This window comes from Rhamphochromis longiceps, linkage group LG4, assembly GCF_057381845.1.
Source record: "Rhamphochromis longiceps isolate RC_006_pf linkage group LG4, R_longiceps_female_GT1.1, whole genome shotgun sequence".
Taxonomy (NCBI): Eukaryota; Metazoa; Chordata; class Actinopteri; order Cichliformes; family Cichlidae; genus Rhamphochromis; species Rhamphochromis longiceps.
This window is the reverse complement of record NC_140560.1, coordinates 29,948,206-29,961,179: the sequence shown is the minus strand read 5'-3', so window position 1 is coordinate 29,961,179 and position 12,974 is coordinate 29,948,206. Positions and strand designations below refer to the sequence as shown.

At 42.9% G+C, this 12,974-nt stretch overlaps 1 protein-coding gene across 1 annotated transcript in view; it reads left to right on the top strand.

Annotated features, from left to right (window-relative positions):
* plekhh3 (pleckstrin homology, MyTH4 and FERM domain containing H3) overlaps nt 1–12,974 on the top strand; it is a 38,202-nt gene that overhangs the window by 18,187 nt on the left and 7,041 nt on the right. The window contains exons 3-9 of the mRNA XM_085404419.1: nt 846–940; nt 4,741–4,923; nt 6,402–6,559; nt 9,026–9,149; nt 9,880–10,177; nt 12,140–12,347; nt 12,558–12,685. Of these exons, the coding sequence (XP_085260545.1) occupies nt 846–940; nt 4,741–4,923; nt 6,402–6,559; nt 9,026–9,149; nt 9,880–10,177; nt 12,140–12,347; nt 12,558–12,685 (1,194 nt within the window). The remainder of the gene's footprint in view (nt 1–845; nt 941–4,740; nt 4,924–6,401; nt 6,560–9,025; nt 9,150–9,879; nt 10,178–12,139; nt 12,348–12,557; nt 12,686–12,974) is intronic.

The window sequence follows — 12,974 nt, the reverse complement described above, 5'->3', positions numbered from 1 at the left end:
AGATGAGAGATAACCCGGGGAGGGAAGGAGGGAGGGCTTGATTTCATTTCCTGAGTGGTAATCCCAGGAGGAAGAAGAGGTGGAGAGGACAGGAAGGAAGGAGCGCTTCGTCACTTGTACCTAACATGCTAGTTAGATCCAGGAAATAGAGAAAACAAACGAGTAATTAGGTAAATAAATGACAAGAGATAAAACGTCTAAACAATGTAATAGAATTGAAATGGGCCTTGGCCAGAGATAACAAGTCTGAAGTTGTCCACAGCATTGGTGACCAGATGCAGAACAGTCAGTGTGCGTGGAAACGGCTGTAGACTTGATTGTGGGGCATTAAAGGGCGAACAAGAAAACATCCATTCAGCAGATTTAATTATGTTTTTGATGTTTATGCTTTAAACTATCTAAGGCGGTGACCTCTTGAACCTTCTGCTTTCCTGTGACCAGCATGAGCTGGCTGGCTGGGAGTCGGGGCCGGCGTCGCTCTGTCACATTTATTTTCAGTCGCCCCTTTGGCTCGCCGGCCAAAGTGATAAAAGAGAGATGAGCTGTCCACAGTGGCGTGGTATGTATGAGTGTGTGTTTGTGGGCTTGCGTGCTCCTAGGGAGGGAAAGTGGGAAAACGCTAGAGGACAGATATTCGTGGCACCTCTTTCAGTGTGATCCCCCTCCCCACCTAAGAGTATCAGAGAGGCTCAACGCTGGCAAAGAGTCACATAGGGGCGGGGGGTCACAGCCAACTGTGTGTCTTTGAGCCAATTAACTGTCTAATGGGAGGGAGTAGTCAGGGGAAGACTTGAGTTGAGAGGGAAGCAGGGTTATTTACATTCTCTTTCTCCTCTTCCACTTAGCCACACTGTCTCGGAGTCTTCTGAAGAGATGAAAAGCCTGATCATTGACAAGAATAAGATGGGACAGGAGGAAGAACCTGAACTCTTGGTAAAAGGTGAGCCTGACACACACAACTAACATAGCACCACCGTTTATCTTATCCTCCTTAAATAAATGCATCTACCTGCTATTATCAGATATTCATTATGCTGACATCATTACTAATTAAGTAGGCTTCAGACAGGAAAATTATTTTTTAAAATGCCAGTCGTCAGTTTAACAGAAATACTTAACTTTTTAGCATTTTTCTAGCAATGCAAATTGTATCTGGATAGTTGTTTGGCCAAATGGGGGGGGGGGGGGGGGGGGGGTGGAATGAGCTATTTTAAGACTTCCCTTTGGTATATTAAAATTTTTCATGTAATATTTACTATTATTTATTTTTTAAGGCTAAACAGTTGATTGAAAAATCCAAAACCTAACATGAAGAACAATCACTAACAAAGTGAAAAATCTCTTGTTGTAGTTTTGTTTTCCAGTTTATTCACCAACTCCCTGCAGGGCTTAGTCAGTGCTGTTCATGTCTTTTTGTATGGTGTATATTTCATCAGGCTAATTGCCTCCTGTCGCAGCTCCATACTGGGCTGTTGCCCTGTAGCCAACCCCTCTCTTACCACATGTGGCGCACAGCTGCCCCCACCCTCCCCTCTGTATGTATTAATGCAAAGACAGCTACTGGCATCAGGAGCTCTATCCTGCATGTCTGATGCTTTTGAGGAATGATCTCATAGGATATTTCTGTGCTATTTATTTTTTCCTTTTTTTTCCGTTCGGCCTGCTGCTGACAGGGAGCAGTAAAATGCCAGTGCTTAGATATGTTACGTCCTGCTGGGAATGGCGACAGTCAGATTGCCTAATTCTGACAGCAGTTACCATGCACCCTTGGCTATGGCCTCCTCCCTTACTGCTGTCCCCACTGTTTCACTGTTAGAAGAGTTTCCCTGTGAAACTGAGGATGGCTACAGTCTGTGGGCAAATTTCATTTAACATTTCAGCTCTTGCACCACATAGCAATCCTTCACTACACTTCACTAGGCACCACTATTACAGCCAACAGCAGGCAACCTCAGGGTGTTAGATAATTCACTCTGCATACTGCACAATAATATGTTTTGAAGGATGCCTCCATTAGGACTCTCTCTCTTTTTTTTCTCCCTTTTTTGTAGGGCATCCCGAGGCTACATGGGCCGAATGTTGCCCCAGTATCTAAAGTAGGCCAACAACATTACAGATATAGACTGACGAGTGCTGACAGACAGAGATGTTGACATTGGTTTATTGATATTCCTTTGTTGATTTAAAGTTAAAGTTGTTCCTCATGTGATGCAGTTTCTCATGCTGCAGTCGTCTACAGCTGAATCTGTCTGCTGCTTTATGATTCAAAGCAGGGGAAAGGTTTAGCTTTACATTTTTTTTAAACTGTTCCACACAAAAGTAGTTCAATGCCAGTTTGTAACGTATTATTTTCCTGAAATGCTGCTCTGCTTCCGGAGATGGTTTTTATGAAATGACGGCAAGCACAACACTGCGACCCATTTTCTCAGACGTATGTATTTTTATCATGGAGTTCAATGTTCAGTATATTGAACAAACTTTCAGCGGTGAGAGCAGCAGGAGGCTTGCAGTAAAAAAAGATGGAAATACACAGAGAGAGTGTTTTCTCAATCTGTGTTTGAGGGGGCAGGGCACTGAAGGGTCAAGGGTCACAAATGAAACAAATTAAGGGCGAGCTGTGGCCCTCGGGGGAGGCATTAGCTGGCTACAGAGATGAGATCCAGATGGAAGATCATCAGTGGGCTATACATGGGGTCTCCAGCTTTATCTCTGTCCTTTTCACATCAATTCTTATTGCATTGTTTAAAGTTGCAATATTAAGTGCAGCCTATGTGGTGTATATCCCATGCCTGCGACAGAGCTGCGGGGCGTGCAGGCATGCCTGTGTCTTGTTTTTGATCCAGCCAGCTTGTCTGCCTCCTGTCCTGCGTGTCGTCCCAGCTTTCTTTGTGATTTTTATTTATCCATTTCACATTGGGTTTTGATGCTGACCCTCTCTGATGTGGTGTTAAGTACCTCCTGGGTTTTCACTTTGGGCTATATTTGAGGGTTGGTTATGGTAGGTTCAAAATCCCCTCTTATATCATATTGAGGCCTGAACCTTCACCCCGTCCTTTCTTTCTTTCTTTTTTTCTTTTTTTTGTTTATTTGAAGCAGGAGCAAAGCAACAGTTTCTCTGTACTTCCTGGGTAAACCACATTTAAGCAAGGTTAAAAAGAGGGAGAGAAGAGAAATTTGGGGCAGATGAAAGTAAATGAGAAGAGAATGAGAGCAAGAGGAAGAAAGATGCAAGCAAAATTATCTCTGGGTAACAGGTGACACACAGCTCGCTGACCAGAGAGGAAGTTGTGATGCTGGGGAAGCGTTATTACAGTTTCACAGGGTTAGAGGCTGAAGATGTATTGCCTAATTCTTTCTTCTAAAACCAATCTCAAGAATGCATATGCAAGCCATATGTATTGTCATGCACAGGCACCCCATGTACGGCTGACTGCCACTGCATCTCAATGCCCTAGCCCTGCATATAGTCCTACACAACCCAGTATCAGTCAAGGTGGCCAGCCAAAAGTAATTTAGTTTATTTATCTGCTCAGACATGAAATGCTTATGCACTTATGTAATTGTTCCTTATTAAGAACAATTTGTACACAACTGGGGATGCAGAAGAGATTTGGGATCAGTAGATCTGGGCTGTTGCAGTTTTCCCAGTCCTCAGAACTTTAGGAACACAAGAGTCTTTTATTACAGAGAGAGAGACCTGACAAAATTAGCAGACATGCCTAAAAACTAGCTGCCTCATTCTCTTTGTGTCTCTCTCTGTCTCCTTATCTGATTCTGTCAGCCTCAAAAGTGGCAGTTATGGTGGCTTTGTGCTGCCTTTAATGCCTATGCTATTATCTGGCCTTATTTTTAGCACCTAGTATTTATTCCAGCAAAACTTTTACTCATAGATTTCTGCGAACTTTAGGGACAGTTAGAGCCCTTGGAGATTATTCTTTGTGAAGACAGGGTGTAGCAGCATTTATAGACTTACAACCTGCCCCCAAAAATCTTTCAAGGGAAATGCTTGCCTTAGTGTGAAAGTCCCATACTTATGAAAGAAAGTTGCAGAGCATTGTTCCTTTCTGAGAATGTACAACTTGCTTGGTGGTAGCAAAGATTTCTTATAGGGGACACAATCTAATGGGTTTTTTCTTTTTGTTTTTAAAGTCATGTGAAACTACTGCCAGAGATTGCTCTAATAAAAAGGAGGTATTTATTCTTTACTGAAAAAAATAAAATAAACAGGACAAGAAGCTGCAGGCTCGCTTGCTTGAAAATTTGAAAACATCACATTTCAAGATTAATTTTCTTTTGCTGGACTAATCAGTTTAAAAATCCTTTACTGCAGCTGAACTGGCGTGTGATCTTTCATTTCAGGGTTAAGTTGTAACATAATCCCTTGTGTATATCCTTTTTCAAGCCACAGCAGACAACTTCAAGCCCCCTTTCCTTGTATCTCTTTTGCAAAGATTGAATTGTTTCTTATTATTCTTGTGTAAATGCAATAATAAGGACTGAGTTTGCACAGTTACTCAGGTTTTCCACCCTGTCAGCTAGCTGTGAAAAGTCACCAGTAGCTACCAGTGAAAACAAAAGCACTATTATCGTTCGGCCTTGATTATAGGCGGCCAATCTTTGGACCCATGATGTCATCATTCTGTAGCCACTAAAATGCACTATATACTTACTATATTTTACTATATATTTACTTCATATTGATAAGTAAAAGCCAAAAATATGCATTCTGCTTGTTTAAAGGTTGGTTGTTACGGGAGGTGCGTGGCAACTGGATTAAGCAACGTCGATACTGGTTTGTACTGACCCAAGACTCTCTTGACTACTACACCGGACCGGAGAAAGGTGCCCGGAGACTAGGCACATTGGTCCTCACAAACCTCTGCTCTGTCATCTGGCCAGACAAGCAGACATACAAGGAGACAGGTGAGCAAGACACACTTATATTCCTAACCATATGCAGACGGGATGAGACATAGCTGACTCACACTCATGCAGGCTTTCCTGTAATCTCTGTAGAGTCCAGTTAGTTCTTTGTGTTAATTCCCTTTGTGGTATAGTGATCATAGGCATTATTTTAAAACTTCCCAGTAAATTGTTGGGTCTTTCAATATGAAAGTGGTGACTTGTGGCTAGCTTTCCCCTTCCCATGAGTACTGTAATTCTTAGTAAGTTTGGGAAGCCCCGGCTTTGTTTGGTCAGAAATGCGGGTCAAGGTTGGCCTACAAGTGTCTCATTCGCGTAACCAGCAAGGCAATCTCTTGGATGCAGGAAACAAATGACAAAGATTTATAAAAAGAGTTGCTTTTGAAAAGACACAGGGATGACTTGTGTTTTTTCAAATCTGTATTCCTCAGATACCCTTTATCTATGTTTGTCTGCCTCTCTGTGAATGGAGATTATGCCCTGCTAACTTTACCAAACCGCTTAAAATGCCAAAACCATAGTGCAAACCCAAACATAGTTCTAACTCAATAGGCCAGGGGACTTTTCTGGACAGAGGAGGACTTTCAACAGCGACTTTGTCACAGACTCCCGGCTGTTTCACTACTGAGTAGATCTGTGTTCCTCTTAAGCAGGGAAATTTGTCACAAAAGAGTTGCAAGAAATCTTTACTTCCTCTGTATTTTCTGGTTGTTGCCATAAAATAGGAGTTCACTTTAAGGGCTCCGTTTTTGGTCCCATAGACCCTTGAAAGCAGTGGTTAATATTATATGTGAACATATTCAAATTGGTCAGTGGCAATAGTGCAGTGTAATGATTTGAGTAGTAAAACTTTTTCATTTTGGGGTTATACTTGACTAAGAACTTTAAACAAAGAAGGATGTGGTGCCAAGTCACGTAGCAGGAAAGCCTGATAACCGCCACGGGGCTACAGATCAAGCTAGGCTGCCTGGGGTATGTCTAATACTTCCTCTGTAGAAGGAGAAATGTTCCTCTTTTTTAGCTTTTATTATGTTACCCGAAATGAAACTCACTAAGGGCTTTCGGACTCGTGTCTTAAGACATCTGCAGAATATCTACTCTTGTTTGGTTTTGGTGTAGTCTGAGGTTTTTTTCTCTGAAGTTGACCTTTGATCATCAGTGAAGCTGAGTGAGTAAAGGAGAGAGAGTCTGTATGGAAGATGTGCAGGAATCAGTTTATTGTCTCACATTGTAGGAAACTGGATCAGGCCTAAATCCATGCTGTTTACTTTAAAAAAAACAAAACAAAAAAAATCAAAACAAAACCATCCCACACATGTCTGGAAAAGTGTCAGGTCAGATAAGGTCCAGTTTAAATTACTAACTATGAATTATTACCATTACATGTCATAAGATTTGCAATGGTTTTTAAATGTGTTGCTTTATTATTATTATTATTATTATTATTATTATTATTATTATTATTGGGTTTTTTTCAGGTTACTGGAGCATTACAGTTTATGGTCGGAAACATTGCTATAGGCTGTACACCAAGCACTTCAATGAGGCTGTGCACTGGGCTTGTGCCATCCAGAAAATCATTGATAGTAAATCACCCGTGGAAACGCCAACACAGCTCCTGATTCGAGACATTGAGGTGGGCCACGCAACGCAGACACACAAACATACACAGGGTTGCTGCCAAACTACCTATGATTACAGCCACCAAACACAAACGGCCATCAGGCTACATAATGCTCCACAACCCCTGCCCCGTTACCATGGAAACCACACGACCACATTGCACCAGGGAGTCCAAAGTTTATTCTGCTTGCCTTTCTCTTTTGAATGACCTCATTTCATTCTGTCACACAGGGACAGGAAATAATACCAGACCTGCAGTTGAAAGGTCATTCCAAGATAAAGGCATTTCCAGCTATTTGAATATTTAGAAAAACAGGATTTGTGGCTTTTGAAAGATACCTTAGTTTGTGCAGGGAGTGTGTTTACAAGGGATCGTCATATTTTAATGCACGGTGTGCTAGAGAACACATTGTGCTGGAATGTCATTGAGCAGAGAGACGACTCATCTTGCATCAGTCTGCCTCTTGGGTGTAGAGAAGGGCAGTTCTGGCAGAGGAGATGGAGGAGGGCTCTGCATGAAGCAGCAGGACGAGATAAGCAGTCCTTTGCCTGGCCTCCTCTCTCAGTAATCTCCCAACGAGAGTCTCTAATCTCAAAGAAAGTGGTTAGTCTGCTCCCTCTACCCTCATCTGGTTTGCAAAAAGGGGTCAAGCTTTTGTAGGAATAAAGGGGTCTGCTTTTCATTTATTGCTTTGACAGTCACTCATCCTTCCACCTAAAACCTTTTTCTCAGTCTCTTGCTTTCTCTCTCCCTCTCCCTCACCTTTATACATAGGCACTTTTCCTCAACTGGACAAAGTATTCTCTCTCTAAAGTGTGAGGCCATGACTGGAACTGTAAAAATCCAGAGAGACTAAACAGAGGCGGCGTTGTGTGAACAGGACTGCTTGCTTATCTTTAAAGTATAGAATCAGGTTACAGACACAGAGGGGCGAAAGCCTGGCAGTTTTAGCAATGGATCTATAGCCAGAAGTCATATTTGAAAGAGATTAGGTGTGTGAAATGTTTTATTTAAACTGTGACTTTATCAGTGCTTAGATCATAAACACATTCATGCTCTTAACCATTGTCATCCAGTTCAGGGTCACAGGTGGCTAGAGCCTAGCCCAACTGTCACAGGGTGAGAGGCAAGGTATATCCTGGCCATGTCACCAGCCTGTCACCAACCTACCATGTAGAGACAGGAAGCCAATTTAGAATCACCAGTCAACCTAACATGCATGTCTTTGTGACTGTGGGAAGCTAGAGTATCTAGAGTCCACACAGAAAAGTCTAAGGCTGCAGGGGCATTTGAGCTTCTTATTAGCTAAACTGATAATTGAAAAAGCATCTTGACACAACCGTTGTTGTGATTTGGTGCTATATAAACAAAATTGAATTTATTTGAATGAGGCATAAAACACAAGCAGCCCAATAATATGTTAGACAGACCTTTTAGAACCTTACCTTGATAACTGTCCATGAAAAAAAAGTGGGAAACCCTGTTTATTTTGTCTTTTCTTTTACCACACTCTTTAGTCGTGCTTGGTATATGAACACTCCAAAGTAGTGTAGCGTGCTTGGTGTATTCTGGAATATCAAACCTTTTCCCAACCTGGCAATGAGGCTGACAGAGACCAGAAGAAAAAAAAACAATCGTGCTTTAGAGCTTGTTATTGCAAAGCATTTCTTTGTAATATAAATAAGATGAACAGATTTTGTTGCCGTTGTACAGGCTAGCTGTTTGCCCCTGTTTCCAGTCCTTCATAATTACCATTCTTGCTTTTGGCAAGACGGCTAATAAGCGTATTTCCCAAAATGTCAAACTATTGCATGTGGCAGTGGATGACCAAATGGAACAAAAACAATCTCTGGCCCTGGATCAGTGGATGAATGTCATCTGGGATGTTGAGTTGCTGCATCCCACTGCACGTGGTCCATAGAGCAACATGTCATTCCCATAGTTCAAACAGACAAGCTTGTCACCAGTGTGCACCAAGCATTTCAGTGGAATGTGTCAACTTTGCCCCACTAAGGAGGGAGAAAGCTGACTTGTCTCATAGCCAGAGAGAAAGATCGGGGAAGTTGCAGAGTCAGGAGAGAGCCAGAGCAGTGGCAACGTTACTAATGAGCAACAGGTGCTAGGGCAGTAGCATGGAAGCCATCTGTACTGCTTCAAGGTATCTATCCACATACCCAGTAAAAGGCACAAACACACGCACACCAAACTCATTGACACCAGTGTATAAAATATAACGTGTCAGTCATGCTAGTGTGGTTTGCTGGGTCATCACTTGACCTTCCTGCTGTTTAAAAGATGCCAGAGCTGGATTGTGACCCCGGTCAAATCGACCTCAGTTACCCTTCATAGACAAACACACAGACACGCACTCACAGAGTGTTCTCAGGCTGGCTTCGTGCTTGTTGACTGCACACGAACGTTTATTTTCAAATGTGTTTGTTTATTATAGATTGGTTTTGTTTTACTTGTGTGTTTTAGGAGAATAAGTTCAACCCTGAGGTAGTGGAACACATCTACCAGCACAACCCCATCCTGAAGTACACCCAGGGACCCTTATATGCTCCTCTGCTGCCTTTCCCCTATGGCAGTCTGGAGCACACATGTAAGTGCTTAAGATTTTTTACACTGCCATATCTATATGTATGTGAAAGTACCGGTTAAAAACAATAGCATGATTAGCATTTTTTTTAGCACTGTTTGAGTAAGTGTCAACTGGCCGAATTTACCTTGAAGCTCTTACGAAAGAGATAACCAGTGCACATGGCCACTCGGTGTGTGTGCAAAGCTGGCAGCTGTTTTCTATAATTGCAGTGTGGCTAAGTGGAAAGAAACTGTTTTAAAAACTGTGATTGCTCTGCAGTTTGATTTGTTTAGCGGAAGAATAAAGCTCAATGCAACGCAGATTGCTTTTCATTTTGCTTACGTATGCTTCCTTGCGTGCACTCTCCTCCTGTGACCCTGAAATCGCTCTTTCTTCCACCCTAATGGACAATCTTCCAATCACTTAAATGCACTGGGAGGAATCTACCGTGGGAGCTTAGTGTGAAAATACATGCCTGCAGCTCTCTCTCTTTCTTTCTCTCTCACGCACATCCTCTCTGAGAGTTCAGGGAACACACTTTGTTTTATTAAGCTAAAAAATCATGATACGATGATAAAACTGATGAGATGCTAATGTAATAGGTTGCTATATTACAATACTTTACATGATTAAATGTTATACCATTCCTTTAAGATATCTGCAAGGTTCAAATGTCTAGAAAAGGGGTGGGGGAGGAAGAATATGTCCTGACAAAAACTTTTGACACACTGTTCTTTGTTTATCTCTCCAGACCACAGTGGGAAAGGCTACGGCTCGGTGCGTGAGGAGGCCGTGAAGCTGTTCAACTGCCTGCAGCAGCTGGAATCAGCAAGGGAGCCGGTTCCAATCATCCAGGGTGTGCTACAGACCTGCCTGGACCTGCGGCCTCTCCGCGATGAGGTCTACTGCCAGCTAGTGAAGCAGACCAGCTACACGCCTTCCCCAAACACTGCTGCGCATCTCCGTTACTGGCAGCTTCTCACCTGTATGAGCTGCACTTTCCTTCCTGGGCCAATTGTGCTCAAATACCTGCGATTCCACCTCAAAAGGTGAGATGCTATGATTGAGCCAAGACTAAAATCTAATGCTGCTTGCTGGGAAGTCAGGTGCAGCGCTTTGTATTTACCTTGCAGTATTTCATTACAGTACTATTGTAATGAAATACTATTTAGCTCAAGTAAAGCAGTTCTCACAAGTGACCGCTTCAAGATTGTTGTTTTGCTTTTGCAACAGCATTCAGACAGGATTTTTTTCACATTCAATTAAGCACACACAAATGCTCCGAACTTGAGAAAGCTGCTCACCTCGTCATCTCTTACTTAGAAGTGGAAAACTTTCTTGCTTTTTCTGGCTCTGATTTCTCCGACTGGGAAACGTGGCTTGTGGAAGTAAGGTGGAAAACACTACAGCGTATCCACCCATGTTGACAGTTTGAGGTAACAGACTGCAGTTGTCAGTTAATAGAAAAGTTGCATTAAGTCGTTTATATAGTCATGCAAATTGTTTTACATGAGTGTTTCAGCAGTACGATGCCCTCAATCCCATATGAGACATCAGACCTGGAGTACACTGTAGATGATAGACAAGGGTATAAGAGAGGAATGGCTTGACCTGGGAGATAAAGGTGAACCAGTGTTGCGTGGTAGCAGCGAAACATGGGGTCTAGACATCGGACAAAAAGCAGGCGCCAGCATCCCTAAACACTTGTTTAGATATAGTAGCATGATATGCCTTCACATTGTTAGCATGCTTCCCTAGACAGATCCAGTTTTCAAGGGCTGGATTTACAGGTCTGAATTAGCCCTTCTGTCAAGAATGCTAATCTAAGTTATTAGAAGCACTAATCTCCTGCCCTTGATTTTCTGTCTAATGCCATGCCATGAAACCACTACAATTTTCTATCTATATTTCTGTACTGGGAATCGCCCTCTGGCTAATGGAACAGTTGCATGCAACGGCAATTCATAACAACTCTGTGGAACTCGCTGGCTGTGTGTTTTGATACGTCTTGCTGTCACTCTCACGCACTCTCTCACTGTTTGGACCACTGCTGAGGCTGCAGCTGGGCAGAGCTAAGACTGGAGCTGGGCATTAGGCCCAGAAACCATCCTCCACTCCCCCAGTGCCCTGAGAAACCCCCAGGGAATGTCTGCTGTCAGACAGATTAGGCCAAAAGAAAGAAAGCAAGGGAGAAGGAGAGGGAGAGAAAGCAGGAAATGGTACAAAGACACAAACAAAGGAGAGTATAGGAAATCTCACACAGATCAGTGGGACATTCGTAGTTATGTTTCAGCCACCCTTATGAGACAGCAAGATGTTAAAGTGAATAAGCTCGTTTTCCTCTTTCTGCCCTTGTTTTTGCGTATTTTGGGACGAGTACTGGAGTGTAATTGTTTCCTTCCTGTTTGTCCCCCCCCGTGTTTACAAAGGGCTTAGCTAATCACTCAATCAGGTTGTATTTCACACCTTTCACACTCGCAAACCTCAGCCTCCCGCTAGATTGGTTTGCTGCTTTTTTTTGTCCCCTCCTTTAAAACAACAGCACACAGACATACACTCACCTTCCACTCCTGGACACTCCGTTGGGAGGAAGGAGGGGGTCACTCTGGTTCACAGGAGCGGAAACGCCTTTTCCTGTTTCGTGCACTACCCAAAGTCAAACATGTTTTCTTTGCCATTTTCCTTTTCTTTGAAGAATTAAGGGATGTTGAGTCTTTTAAGTTCCTAACAGCTAAAGTGAGAACATTTGTCATTCTTCGCCTCATTGACTTTCTAGCACTGCCAGCCCAAACAAAATAAAAACTTAGTTGAATCAATGGAGTGACGCAAAGTCCATAATCACACCGTAACACCTAACAGATTTTGAGTCGCAGGCATGAGTAAATTCTCTCTTTTATGTGCTTAATATTTTCATCTTTATGACAAATTGCTTTCACAAGTGCATGCACGCACACACACAGACACGCACTCACAGCAGTATCACTTTCTCACACATTTAATCTGTCTTGCAGAATCCAGAGCCAAAGTCCTGAGTCTGAAATGGATAACTATGCGTCATTCATCAGTGAGGCTCTGGAGAAGACAAAGTGTCGGGAGTGCGTGCCATCTTGGGAGGAGATCCAGATGCTGATGAACCGACAGGAGATGCTGTGCACCGTGCACTATCCAGGCCCTGGATCCTGCCAGCTCTACATCAGCTCACACACTACTGCCAATGAGGTTTGGAAGCATTTCCCTGTATTCTACTTGGCAGCACAACTTTTCTGAGCTGGCTTCGGAGTCTTTCAGCTACTCACTAGTTCCAATTCAAAATTTCACAGTGCAATCAAGAGCCTAGTAAAATGCTCCCTCTTCTGCCTTCACCCTTGAAGCCCAATAACTTATGAGTCCATCTGTCTTTTCAATCCGCTTCTCCTTCCTCTTCACCAGGTGGTTCGAAGGATGCAAGAGAAGCTCGGCCTACAAGAGAGCAAAAATACATTTGCACTATACGAGCAGAATGCACTGTGGGAGCAGCCAGTCACAGGAAGCGCTCTGGTCGCAGACATCCTAACCAGGTTTGAAAAAGTGACTTGTCAGTCTTTACCCTGGAAGATAGAACAAACAAAAAAGTCAGTCATAATAAAACCAAGCAGACGTGCTATCAAAACATTGTGGCAAAAAGCCTATTTGTCACTCTATAGATGAGTATGGACAGAGCAGCACACTGTTTATTTATCTCCCCCCTAGTCCAAGTGCTATGCTGAATGTTAACCAGTGTCCTTGATATCTGGTGACCTTGTCTGTTCTTGTTGGTCAAACATGACACTATGCTGGGAAACTAGATTTGTCTCTATGTCTGTCAGC